Below are 13421 nucleotides of genomic sequence, written 5' to 3' on the forward strand. Positions count from 1 at the left end.
TTTTCTGTAGTAAAGGCAGACTCGGAAGCAGAAAACGTTTTAAAATAGAGGTTGATTTTTTGCTATTGGTAAATTTCTGCAGCCAAATCAATCAAAAGGCAATGGTGGGGTAAAACAAAAAAGTGCTGGCATTCAGTTTTTGGGTTTGTTTGACAAATAACTTCAGCTTTTAGAAAGCTTGTTTAAACTGACTAATTTTCCATATTAAAAAAAATCAGCACCACATTATCACGTTATACCTTGCATGCAACATTAACACATGAAGAAGACCACAGAGATAAAGTTGAATTCTTATGTACAACCATTTGAAAACACTTCCTCCCAGACAGCAAACTCTTTTATTCATTGATGTCTCCCAATAGCAGTTGCTAAGTGTCACCAAATTCTACGTAGTAGCCATTGACACCAAATAAAATTCAAATATCTTACATTTAATACATGAACTATAATTTCTTCAGGGGGTCTAAAATGTGACCAAAACAAGGGTCATCTGAATTCTTGACCTAATTTCCTTGAAGTACGCTCAGACAGATCATAATTTGATAGGTATGAAATTCAGAGTTGTCTTTGTACAGTAGGTATAATAATGATGGTTCATTACTAAATATGTTTTACTCTTCCTACTATTCAGGACTTCCATGCTACCATTTGCCACAATTTCACATGGGATCAAGAACCAATGCAGCAGGTACGGAAGGGACTTTGGCAGCACCCTGACACAATGTTAAAATCTTGTGCTCTGGACCAAGATGTATATCTTAACCTAGCTGCCCTTACCACTTCTGTTACAATATTGGTATTTACACTGACTGAAATATGTTAAATGATACATATATATAACATCACAGTGCTGACCCTTTAACCTACTCTACCATTAATTTAAGTCTTTCCTCCCACATAGCCATCCATTTTTCTTTCATCCATGTGCATATCAAAGGGTCTCTTGCATGTCCCTGATATATCTGTCTCTACCACCACCCCGGCAGTGCATTCCATGCACCTACCATTCTCTGTGTAAAAAGAGGCAAAATACCTCTGGTATTTCCCTCCTATAATGGAAAAAAAACAGCAAAAAATCCACCCTAGACCCACCAAACAGCTCTCAGTCCAAAACTACAGCACTCTCAACCTTTTAAAGGCAAAGTGTACCTGAGTCCTTGAAGACTTATTTCAGAGTTCCTCAGGGCCACTGTATGACCAGAGGAATTTTCACAACTGTCTATGTGAATGTAGCCCAAGTCTCACAGCATTACCATTCGTTTATCAAAACCCAAGTAGCTGAAAACCTGAAAGACTGATGGGTGTTAATTTACCAAACTGTCAGCAGTGGTTTGGAGAAGGCAGAGCTGTGATAATAAACCTTGACTCTGATTTGGAGGAAGTGGTAAATCTTGGTCTTGCTCTTGATACATGAATTAACAAAAATAATCCTATAAATATTAAAATAAAGAATGATCATGTTGCAAATTTTCGTCCTTACAGATCAATAATCAGTATTTCCTCAGTCTGGTTTTCAAGCACTGATGCTCCAATTGGAGTGCAGTTCAGTTGGGGAGAAGGGGGAGCGCGGGTGGTGGTCGGAACGGCACAGAAGATCTCGCGAGACTTCTTTCCGGGGAGGCAGCGCGAGAGGAGGGGGGGGGGGGGGGTGGGAGAGAAAACGAACGCGAGCCGGGGGAAAAGAACTCTCCAGTAACGGACGAGCCGCGAGACGCGTCGTCGGTGACGTCAGGAGTTTTCCCCTCAAAGTCAACAAGAACAGGAGCAGCTGGAGTTTCAATGTGAAACAATTAGAGATATATAAATAATTATATATATTTTAAATTTAAAAATATATCATCCTCCGGAAAAGTAGCCCAGCCGATCCACCCCGAAGGATAGCTCCAGTGCGGTTGAGTTGGTGGGTGGGCGAGCCGGCCGGCGCTGCACTGAGGCTGAAGGTAGGTGAAGGAGGATGGAGATGTCTGGATGGGGATGGGAGATGGAACCGGCCGGCGGGCCGGCTTGGCCTGGCCGGTCACCCCTCCCTTCTCCCGTCCGTACAGTACGTTTTTTAAAAAAAACAATATTGTCTATGATATGTGGGAGACTTTGTATTGGTGAGGGGAGGAGGGAGTGGGGATGGTGGAGGAGGAGGAGGAGGGGTTTCTGTTTGTGGCCTAGTGTGCATCAGTCTCCTCCATCACCATAACTACTACTAACTAACCCCAATAACTTTGGAGCACCATTGCGCCGGTGGGGTCAGTAATAACTCTCCTGCATTGATGTTGGGTTGCAGACTGTTTTTTTCCCCCCAAGGCGACTGCAGTTTATCTGAATGGGAAGAAGAGGAGGCGGCGGTGTATTCAAAAGCCGCTTCCGAAAAAAGATTGTACAACATAATAACAGAATATGCGAATTGAATGGAAAATAAATAAAGCGACGAGACTTGTAATCAGCCAGACAGCCCTTTGCACTTTCACCCGATAGGATTTATCTTTTATAATGAGATGCTCAAACACACCAGCCTGATTCAGCGACAGATTGATTTTGTCCGAATGCTTTTTATGTGTGTGGGGGGGGGAGGGAGTGGTGGTGAGAAAACGCATTTAGGGTTGCTGTGGGTGTTTTTGTCTTGGTGTTATTTTTCAGACAATGCAAAATTAAATGCATTTCTTTAGTAAAAGTAAATGGACTCGGGTGGAGGATGTTGCAGACTACGTCTACCCGGCGTCTGCTGTAGGAATGTTATGTCTCGTACAAATGTTAATTTAAAAAACATACCAACAGCCCAAATGAAGGACTAGTACATTTCAGGTTTTAAAATGCTTAATACTATATGAGGCTGCCATGATATAATGTAGGGGTGGAGTTTAATTAAGGTATTGATGTCTCCAAAAGGCATAAAAAATTAATAACTAAACTCAAACCTTTTGTTTTAAAATTTAATTTTCCTCACCGAAGAATCCTGCTGAAATGTCTTGTTGCGATTCCACTATTTAAATATTTGAAGTAATTCATAGAAGCAACGAAATTGTATTTATTTACAAAAACACTTATTTTGACAAAGCAGCTTTTAGATATTAGATCAGATTAAATCACGTTTAACAAGGTACTATTATACAGCCCTAAATTATTTGTGTCCATTTGCGAAAATAGTTTTTCTCAGTCCTAATTTTTTTCTGGGTAAATCTGTCATTGAAGTATCACAAGACTAAAATTGTGATATGATCGTTTAGTGCGTCATTTTTCGTGTTCAAATTGTGGTATTGTTTTCGTGACAGCGGTAGCTATCGGATTGGAAGACGGCTTGAGGAAATAGTGGTGGGAAGGCAGAGCCAGTCCAAAAGACGACTTGCTCGGCTAGCTGGGCTCTGAAGGAACTGCGGAAATGAGCGATATAACCATTGTGAAGGAAGGATGGGTGCAAAAAAGAGGTAAATTTGGCATTATTTAAGTTACTGTCTAGTATCGCGCACGAATGGGAACGAATTATCAGGATGGATGAATGGGGGGTGGATAGCCGAAATAAGTATTCGTGTGTAGTTTTGAGTATGCAAACGTTACGGCAGCGTGTTTTCGACGCTGACGTAACCGGCATAATACAAGCCAAATTATTTTTTTGATTTGGAGTGTTTTTACCCATTACTTAAGCTGAGATTTCGATGGGGTTTTAAAAACTTGTTTTCAATCGCGCCAACTCTAATTGCGGATTTGTAAGATAATCAAAATAGGAAACAGATCTGTTTACATATTAGTTTTGGCTTGGATCCATTGTTTCTTTAGTGTTCAGTTGGTTTAGTGGTAATGTTAGCAGTTGGTCCTTAGTGGCATATATTTATTCGCTTGTGTGATCGTAAAAATAGAGTAAGTGATTAGGGAGTTTGGAAATAACAAAACAATTTCCTGTTTATTTCGGAGTGGCTAGGTTCCCAGTGCTGGGCTGTGCATTTGCCTAACGTGGCATGTAATACCTAGTGTTATTATTTAAAAAAAAATGGGAATCTGGGACAAAATTGTCAGTTTATAATGGACTATGGTTAGAAAATGTAAAAATCACTGGCATGGTAATAGTAAGTTTGTTACTAATCTTCGTAACAATGTTTTATAGATATTATAAGTGCCAATGTTTGACATTGGTCTTGAACGTTGCTAAAATTTTTTTGGCAAACCTCTGAAGTTGTGCTTGATGCTTTGTATTATGTTTTGGAAATCAATTAGAAAATATTTTTAACATGACTGATTTGTAGGACGATGGTGCTTCACGAAGTTATAAACTTTGTGAGAAGAGATATGATGTGCTTGTGGTTCATCAGTTTTTTAAATAAAATTAATCACAGAAGATTTTATCTTGTCTCAATTATCAGCAATCCTGTTGGATTTAAGCTTTGCCTCTATTGTATTTATACTGTCATTTAATTTGTTGCTTTAATCTCTTGCAAGTCATGGAATTATGAACTGTTATAGAATTAATGTTAGTGGAATATATAATTAGAATTTCCTATTGTAAAAACAAACTGTCTCAGGAAATTAATCACGTGTTTTTTTGATGCATCCATAAATAGTAACTCAGTAACTCAAACACTGAAATCTCAAATTACACTCTTCTGTTAGAGAAAAAACCATTGTTGAAGCAGATTGCTCATCATAGAGAGTGAAATGTAACTATTTTGTAAGATGTCTGCAAAATAAATCGTATGGAAGCGTGACCGTATTTAAGACCTGAAGGCATGATTGTAATATGAATTCTTTGAAACATTGCATTAATTCAGTTGCTGAGTTCATCCAGCATTTTATGTGTGTAACAGTAGTTAAGTTACGAGTTGAGCTTTAATTGTTTTAAATGTTTGTGTCTTAACAACATTATAAGTTTGGAGTTTGTGTGTGTATATGAATCATGCCATATATGATTTAAAGAAACAGGTTTTTACTGTAATGCTCAGCTAGCTTTCCTTTAACTATTTCTTAAGTATTTTATACTTAAATGTATCTTTTAATCTTACTATATGTGATATAGTGGTTTTAATTTTCACATTGCAGTAATGAAGACCATTTGGCCCATCATCCCTGTGGCAGCACCTTGAAAGAGCTATAAAAAATGTCTTGCATTTCTGCTCTTTTTACAGTATAGATATAGAAACAGATCCTTTGGCCCAACTCATTCACGTCAACCAAGTTGCCTGAGTTAGTCTCATTTGCCTGTGTTTGGCCAAAATCTCTCTAAACCTTTCCTATCCATGTAGCTGTCTGAATGTCTTTTAAACATAATTGTTCCCACCTTTCACTTCCTCTGGCAGCTTATTGCATATGCCCACCATCCTCTGGGAGGGAGAAGATGTCCTTGAGGTCCTCTTTAAGTTTTTCTCCTTCACCTTAAATTTGTCCTGTATTTTTAGATTCCCCTACTCTGGGGGGGGGGGGGAGGTCTGATCATTCACTTTATCAGTGCCCTTCATCATCTTATTAACTTCAGGAACATTACCACAGGCTATTTGTCTTATGTGCACCTTTCCTAGTTTAGTAACATCCTTCCTATAGCTAGATGACTGGAACTATATAGAGTACTCCAAATTAGTCTCACCGGCACTTTGTAGAGTTGTAACTGACATCCCAACTCTTGCACATAGTGCCCTGACTGATGAAGCCAAGCATGTCAAACTCCTTTTTCACCAACCAGTCTACATATTTTACCACTTTCCTGTATTTTTTATCTTTAGGTCTCTGTTCTACAACTCTGCACGAGGTCTGGCATGTACTATGTATGTGTTGCCTTGGTTTAACATGACAAAAGACAACACTATACATTTTCTGAGTTAAATTTCATCAGCCATCTCCTTAGCCCACTTTCCCAATTGACCTTGATCATGTCGTAAGTTTGGAAAACCTTTATTGTTCCCTATACCACTGATTTTGCTGTCATGCATTCTCATCCAAATTGATAATGGGCCCAGCACCAGATTTCAGAGGCTTCTAATCTGGAGAAAAATTCCTCCTCTGCCACTCTCTGAATCATTCTAGCAATCCAATTTGTATCCAGTTTTTTTTCTGGATTCCATGTGATCTCGCCTGGACCAGTCTATTCTGTGGGATCTTGTCAAAAGCCTTGCTAAAGTTTGTGTAGACAATGCTTACTGCCATCCCTTAACAAATCTATTTTGAAACTGCATCTAATATTCTTGTGAAAACAGATTAAAGAACTTTTTTTCAGGTAATGAATTGCTAGAAATATACTTTTTAAAAATGTTCTTCTCTGCTCTGCAATCTGCAATAGTTAAGCAGAAATCAATAACTCATAATTTTGTAAACCTCAGTTTAATATCCCCAGAAAGCTGACTTGACAAAAATATTCTGGGATCTTTGTCGCTCCACACAAGTGCAGCTCCTTATCCCTTTCATTCGTAAATTATCAGTACACACACATAATTAAAAATGTATGTGTGTGAATGGCTTTAGCTTCAGATGTAATCCACTTTCAGAAAAAAAGCCCACATATGCACCAACCTACCTCATTGTTTTTGGCCTGGGATTTAGAATAGAAAGCCAGATAGTTGAGATATGAACCTGAACTGAACACATTATATAATTTTCTCTTGGACCAAACTAAGATCCAGTTATTTCTTCAGGCAAAACTGGGTATTTCTTTCTGTTTTCTACTATTCATCAGTTAGTAACTTATAGAGTGATCTGTTAGATTAGGTATTGAGTATTCATTGATATAGCAAATAAATCTGGTACTTTGAATGTTATTAAGCAGAATGCTACCATTTTAGTTAAAATAGCATGAAATGGAATATTCATCCTGCACTCCCTAAAAAGAAACCTGAAAGTAAAAGTTTGCTTAAAAAGCAGACTTGTTTTCTCTGCTGTATACATAATAATGAAGTTCTATTTGGTGTCTCACAAAATTATAAATTTCTCTCAAACTCCTGACGGGCACTATCAGTGTTATAAAGAGTTTAAAGCAGTCTAAAAAAGTTAGTTTTTCATATCATTGCAAAACTTTTGTAAGGAGGAAATACTTGAAGGAATGCTGTAAATTAATAGGTGCACCAATGTCAGCTTTATCAATGTTTCTTGGGATTTTAAAAATAAATATTTTATGTTGGGCAGAACCAAGTTAATGTGATTTGTCCTTATTATAGGTATGGGTGACCTTTCTGAAGTTACTGGTTGCTGGGTCCTTTAATGGATATTTAGACTGCAATTGTCCAATGTCACTTAATACCAATGATTTGACTGTGGTACTTGGGTTTTATTCGTATTGGCCTATCATTCAAAACTTCAGTAGTGGTTTTTGCTCTGATAAATAATAGATAAGATTGATTACATTCTATAAAAATGCAATCTCACTATGTTGTGATTATCATAGTGTGATACAGCAAAGAAACAGCCTGTTTCAGGTTGGGATGTTCATAATGAAAGATCAGTTTTGAAGTAAGGGATTGGCAAATGGAGAAAGATGGAATTTCTTCACGGAGTGCATTTTTAAGAGTTTTTTTTATTTAGGAGGGCTCTGAAGGCTTAATTGTAGTGTATATTCAAAATGACAATAGATTTGAAATTTTGGATATTTTGAAAATCAAGGGAAGGGTTAGTGCATGAAAGTACCATTAAGCTCTATGAGAAGTGTGCCAAATCCGCTGGAAGGATAAATGAATCATCATTGATATCCTCTCATGGGCCAAAATCCTCAGCAATATGGACATAAATGATACTCTGCCTGTTTTGTACAGCCTAATCCATCCTTGCATTATCAACACCAGACCCATAGGAAAAAAATGCCAAGTAAATAAAAGAAAAGATTCAAGGATGTGCTCAAAGCCTTCTTGAAGAAAGGAAATGTCTCTTGATTCTAGGGAGTTCCTGGTTCATGATACCTTTAAATCAATTGGCATTCAGAATGAAGTAGTCATAGACATTTAGCCTACAGCACAATACAGGCCCTTTGGCCCACAAAGCTGTGCCAAACACATACTTACTTTGGAAATTACCTATTTTTCTAAGCTTCATGTACAATTGGATCTAACATAGGCTCAGCAGGAGAAGCCGGAGAGTGGCAGTAAATGGTCATCTCCCTGACTGTAGGACTGTGACTAGTGATGTGCTGCAGGATTCATGCTGGCTTCATATTTGTTTATTATCTATTAAACTGATTTAGATATGCAGATGATACAAAGATTAGAGGCTCAGTGGACAGTGAGGAAGTCTTCAAAGCTTGCAAAGTGATCTGGACCAGCTGGGAAAATGGTCTGAAAAATGGCAGATGGAATTGAATGTGGATAAGTGTGAGGGTGGCAAACCAGGGTAAGACATGTATAGTGCATGGTAGATCACTGAGGTGTGTGGTAGAATAAGGGGACCTGGGATTACAAATACGTAATTCTTTGAAGGTGGCATCATGGGTAGATAAGTTCCTAGAGAGAAATTCTAGCACACTGGCATTGTAAATCAGGGTATTTAGGACAGGAATTGTGATGTTAAAGTTGTACAAGATGTTGGTGAGGCTGAATTTAGAGTATTGTGTACAGTGCTAGTCACCCGGCTACAAGAAAAATATTAATAAGCTTGAAAGGGTATCAAGAACATTGACAAGGATGTTGCTGGAAATTGAGGTACTGAGTTTGTGGAACAGGGTGAATTGGTTAGTATTTCATTCCATGGACTGCAGGAGAATAGGAGATCTTTTAGAAGTATAGAAAATTGAGGAGTGTAGATAGAGTGACTGCATGCTGGCTTTTTCTTAAGTTGGGTGAGACTAGAACTGAAGGCAAGAGGTTTGGAGTAAAAGGTGAAATGTTATAAGGAGAATCTCCAGGTTTTGGGAGGGGGAGTTGTTTTTCCTCAGTGGTATGAGTGAAATGAATTGCCAGCAGAAGTGGTAGGTGAGAATTCAGTTGTAGCATTAGAAGTTTGGATAGATAAATGTCTGAAGAGTTTAGAGGGTCCAGGTGAAGGTAGATAAGTCTAGGCAGAAGACTGTATTATAGAGCCTGTTCCTGTGGTATAGTACTTTGTAACTTCATGATAGATCCAAGTGGAGAAGCAGCACTTGAATTGGCTTGAGAATTTCATGGCATACAACACTGCATAACGGATGAAAGGAGTGTTTCACCTCAAAATCTTCACCATCAGCCCCATCTGTAGCAGAATCTGCAATTTCTACAGTGGTCTTTTCAGCTACCTCAAACCACAAACACTGGAGTAGAAGCAAATTGCCTTTGATTTCAAGAAGCTATGTAAGGGAAAAGCTGTTGAGTATGAAGATCAGCTGTGATCTTATTGAACAGTGGAGCAGGAATGAGGGCTCTGATGCTTATTCTCACTGCTAGCTGACTTCTGATCGTGTGGAGTAATGTCAGAAATACAGAATTGTTGTATTGTCTAGATCACAAAAGGATGTTCAATCACTAATGCAGTCCAGTGATTAATCTTGATGCTGCCAAGTTCTGGAAATCTTGCGTACTATTGTGGTTATTTTGCTTTCAACATTCAATTTAACAAGAATATGTGAAATGGGGGATAAAGAAGTCGATATTGTGAAATCACATTATAGGCCCTGACATTAGGTGTTAAAGTTGTTCAAATACAGTTAAATTGTTCAAATATATGCAATTTATATTAATCTCCCACCCCACCCCCCACCATTCTGATTGCTTTTGAATAAAATGGAAATTAATGAGTTTGTGGAAAACTGTTCTTGTGTATGGACAAGGACTAGACAACACTTGACCTCCTTTTGGGAAATGAAGATGGACAAGTGGCTGAAGTGCCAATTCAAGTGAAAGTAGTGACTATGTTTGTGATAGTTAAAGAGATTAGAATGGTCTAAAAGTTCAATTCCTAAATCAGGGCAAGGTTCATTTTGATGGCGTTAGAAAATAACTTGCAAAGTTTGATGGGAAAGACAGTTGGTCAAAATTGAGTGTATCATATTTTCAACAGCATCTCAGGCAATAGCATTAGATAAACCAAATTCACAAGGGGAATAAAACAAATTAGAGTAGATTTTGGCTGATTGCACCATCAGTTAATCAGAGCAGCTACTTATTTGGGGCAACTCTTAAAGAGCAAAAACAAATTGAGAAAATAGCCAGAATTTCCTTTGTTTATTTGACCATAAGATATAGGAGCAGAAGTAGACCATTCAGATCAAGTCTGCTCCGCCATACAATCATGGGCTGATCCAATTCTTCCATTCATCCCCACTCCCCTGCCTTCTCCCCATACCATTTGATGCCCTGGCTAATCAAGAACCTATCTATCTCTGCCTTAAATGCACCCAATGACTTGGCCTCCACAGCCACTCGTGGCAACAAATTCAGCAGATTTACCATCCTCTTGACTAAAGTAATTTCTCCACATAATAGGGATAGGGGACTGTTACTGAGCAGTTTTGTGGGCACTTGTGTGGCTGTTGGACATTGCACTGTACTTGGAGCAACCAGTTTTTAAATAGCATCAGTTGCGTATGTTTGTATTCAAAAAGCAGTGATTTTGTCACTGATAGTTGGCAAGTAAGACAGTTCAGAACTGTTTTGCTCACTAGCTTCAAGCATTCAGGCTTGGAGATGCAAGAAATGGCTGGGAGTGAAAATGAAACTATTTCACTACTTCAGTAAGTTAGGATCTATGAAGAATTTGAAGGTATTAACAATCATCTTGAATGTTACAATGCAAGTGAAGAATTGGAGGATGCAACAATTTTTGACTAGCGTCAGTTGGCCATTAGACACTACACTGTACTCAGAGCGACAGTTTTAAAAATAGCATCAGTTGTGTATGTTTGTTATTCATTTGGGCAGGTAGACGCTAAATTAAAAAGCAGCAATTTTGACTACTTCATGGAAGAAAACAGTGAAGGTGGTCCATTATCTCTGCACTAAGTGCCTGTGCTGATTTTGTTCAACAAAAGTCACTTACAGTCAATCAAAAGAACACAGAGCTTGCACTGTGTGAATTCTGCCATTGATAACTGTTAGGAATTAATACAGTTTTATAGTACTGCAGTAATGTTGGTAATGTTCCAATTTGTTCTACATTTCATTTAAATACATAATTTGTTACTCAGTTAAATGGTAGTTTGACTTTTTTTTATATATAACAACTATTTCCATGGAACTTTGGCTAATTGGAGTAGCCACTTAATTGGGCCAAAATGTGTTCCAATTAACCAGAATCCACTGTGGACACAATATCGACAAGAGAACATAACCAGAGCAAAAATCAGAAGTCCTTTGCAGTACAAAGTGATAATATTGCTATGCTGAGGTAGTGATCAGGGCTGTACCAGTTAGTTCAAGAACAAAATGGTTGAAGAGAAGTATTTCTTGAACCTGGTGTGAGGGTTTAGGTTTTGTACTTCCTGCCTGCTGGTAGCTGCAATAAGATGGCATGGCCTGGATGGCAAGTAAAGGGATGTAAAACAAGTGGGAGGCTTTATAGATGTTCCTGATAAAGTGAAGGTGAAAGCTGGTGAGATTAGGGTATCCTGACTGATGTGGGATGTTAAGGCTTTGGTCAGAAAAAAGGAGGCAAGTATCAGGCTCAGATCAGGTGAATCCCTTGAGCTGTAGAAGGGATGTAGGAGTACAGTATAGACAGAAATCAGGAGTGTTTTTGTTAGTGATTCTGTTGGTGTGTCCGGAGACATTTCAACATTGTGTACCAGTACATTTTCATAAAGTTGGATTAATCCTGGGGGTATGGGCTGATCATGTGGGAAGAAAGGGAAGAAGTTACGGGAGCCCAGAAGAGATTTTTCTATCTACCTTGGACATCAGTGAATTGTCAGAAGACTGCAGAGTGGCTTGATTGCCCTTTTTAAGAAGGAATGCAGGGATCAGCCAGGAACCACAGGCTGATGAGTCTAATTTCGGTGGGAAAGTTACAGTGGAGTGGGGGGGGGGGGGGGGAGGGATTCTGAGAGACTGGATCAGTCTGGATTTGGAAAGGCATAGACTGATTAGGTATAGTTGAATAGTTGACAATTATGCGAGTGGGAAATTGAGTCTCGCAAAATGATTCATTTTTTTTTTTGAAGAGGCGATTGAGGTTGACGAAGATGGTGCATGTAGACATTGTCTACCTGAACTTTAGCAAGGCTTTTGACAAGCTTCTGCATGGTAGATTAGTTTGGAAGATGAGGCCACGTGGTGGTTGACAATTGGTTACAAAATAGCATGATAGAAGGTTGTTTTCTAGATTTGGAGGTCTATGATCAGTTGTGTGCTGCGTCTTTTGTTTGTCATAAATGATTTGGATGAAAATGTGGGTGGCACAATAATTCAGTTTGTAGATATTAAAATTCGTGGTGTGAATAAACTTGTCATTGGGAAAGTAGGCGAAAGAAAAGCACATGGAATTTAACTAGGATGAGTGCAAAGTGATGGGTTTTGGGAAGTTAAACTAGGGCAGGATATGTTTAGTGAATGACAGGGCTCGGGGGATGTTGTAGAAGAGGTGTCAAAAGGTATAAATACAGAATTTCCTGAAAATAATTACCCAGATGGACTAAAGTGGTGAAGAAGTGGCATGCTTGCCTTTAGTGCATTGAGTGTAAGACTTGGGATGTCATGCTTCAGCTTGACAAGATACTGGTGAAGCTGCGCCTGGAATGTTACCTGCTGTCTGGCTACCATGTTTAAGGGAGGTTGTGATTAAGCTTGCAAAGGTGCACAAAATACTGAGTTGTAGCTAGACTGAATAGCTTGGAACTATTTTGTGTGGACCGTGGAGATTTAAAATTTTAAGGGAAATCAGAAAGGTTTGTAAAAGTCTTCTTCCCACAGAAGGACAGTCTAAAGGCTGATTTCTACTTCTGCATAGTAGCCGATGCTGCAGCCTTCGTAAGTGGCCTGCGCCGTTGTGAGCATTTATACCTGTGCGTTGGTGTGTCTGCGTTGCTCTGCAATTCACCATCAAAATGCTAGTTGGCGGTGGTGTTTCTAATGGCGACTGAGTGCATCGTGTTGGAGTTGGAGCTAATAAACGTTGAACAAGGGTTACTTTTATTGTAATTACTGCAATGCAGAAAGGAGAGAAGACGTCAGAGGAGATGGTACGTATGACCATTGAATGGATTGCGGCAGAAGGAGGGTGAATTTTCTGTGCTTGTCCGGCCACTGAGACATGGATGAGGAAATGCATTTCAAATATTTTCAGATGTCAGCAGGTAGATTTGGCGATTGGTGCATCGTCTCCAACTATTTTTTCGCATCAATGTACGCACGGTATGCCTATAGACAGGAGGAAATGCAATGCTACCAAGCGGACCAATCACAGTTGTTGCGGTCTGTGTCGCTGTGACATGCAGTTACCTTTTTGGAGAGGTGTGCGTCAGGATATGGCGTAGGTACAGCGTAGGTTACGTGGCTAGGCCGTACCTAAGGTGTTCATTTGACTCAGAGGTATAAATCAGCCTCAAGTCTAAAGGCATAGGTTTA

The 13421-nt window shown here is 39.0% G+C and overlaps 1 protein-coding gene across 5 annotated transcripts in view; it reads left to right on the forward strand.

The window, feature by feature from the left end:
• Nucleotides 1-1660: 1660 nt before the first annotated feature.
• The window catches only part of LOC132402664 (RAC-gamma serine/threonine-protein kinase), a 402615-nt gene continuing 390854 nt past the window's right edge, over nt 1661-13421 (forward strand). For 3 of the 5 annotated variants that reach the window (XM_059985594.1, XM_059985597.1, XM_059985596.1), the window contains exons 1-2: nt 1661-1940; nt 3264-3416. In XM_059985594.1, coding sequence (XP_059841577.1) covers nt 3371-3416 — 46 coding nt within the window. In that variant the 5' untranslated portion in view covers nt 1661-1940; nt 3264-3370. Of the gene's footprint in view, nt 1941-3263; nt 3417-13421 lie in introns of those variants that run through there. The other 2 variants (XM_059985598.1, XM_059985599.1) reach the window with 2 other exon arrangements.

Source organism: Hypanus sabinus, chromosome 12, assembly GCF_030144855.1.
Source record: "Hypanus sabinus isolate sHypSab1 chromosome 12, sHypSab1.hap1, whole genome shotgun sequence".
NCBI classification, from domain to species: Eukaryota; Metazoa; Chordata; class Chondrichthyes; order Myliobatiformes; family Dasyatidae; genus Hypanus; species Hypanus sabinus.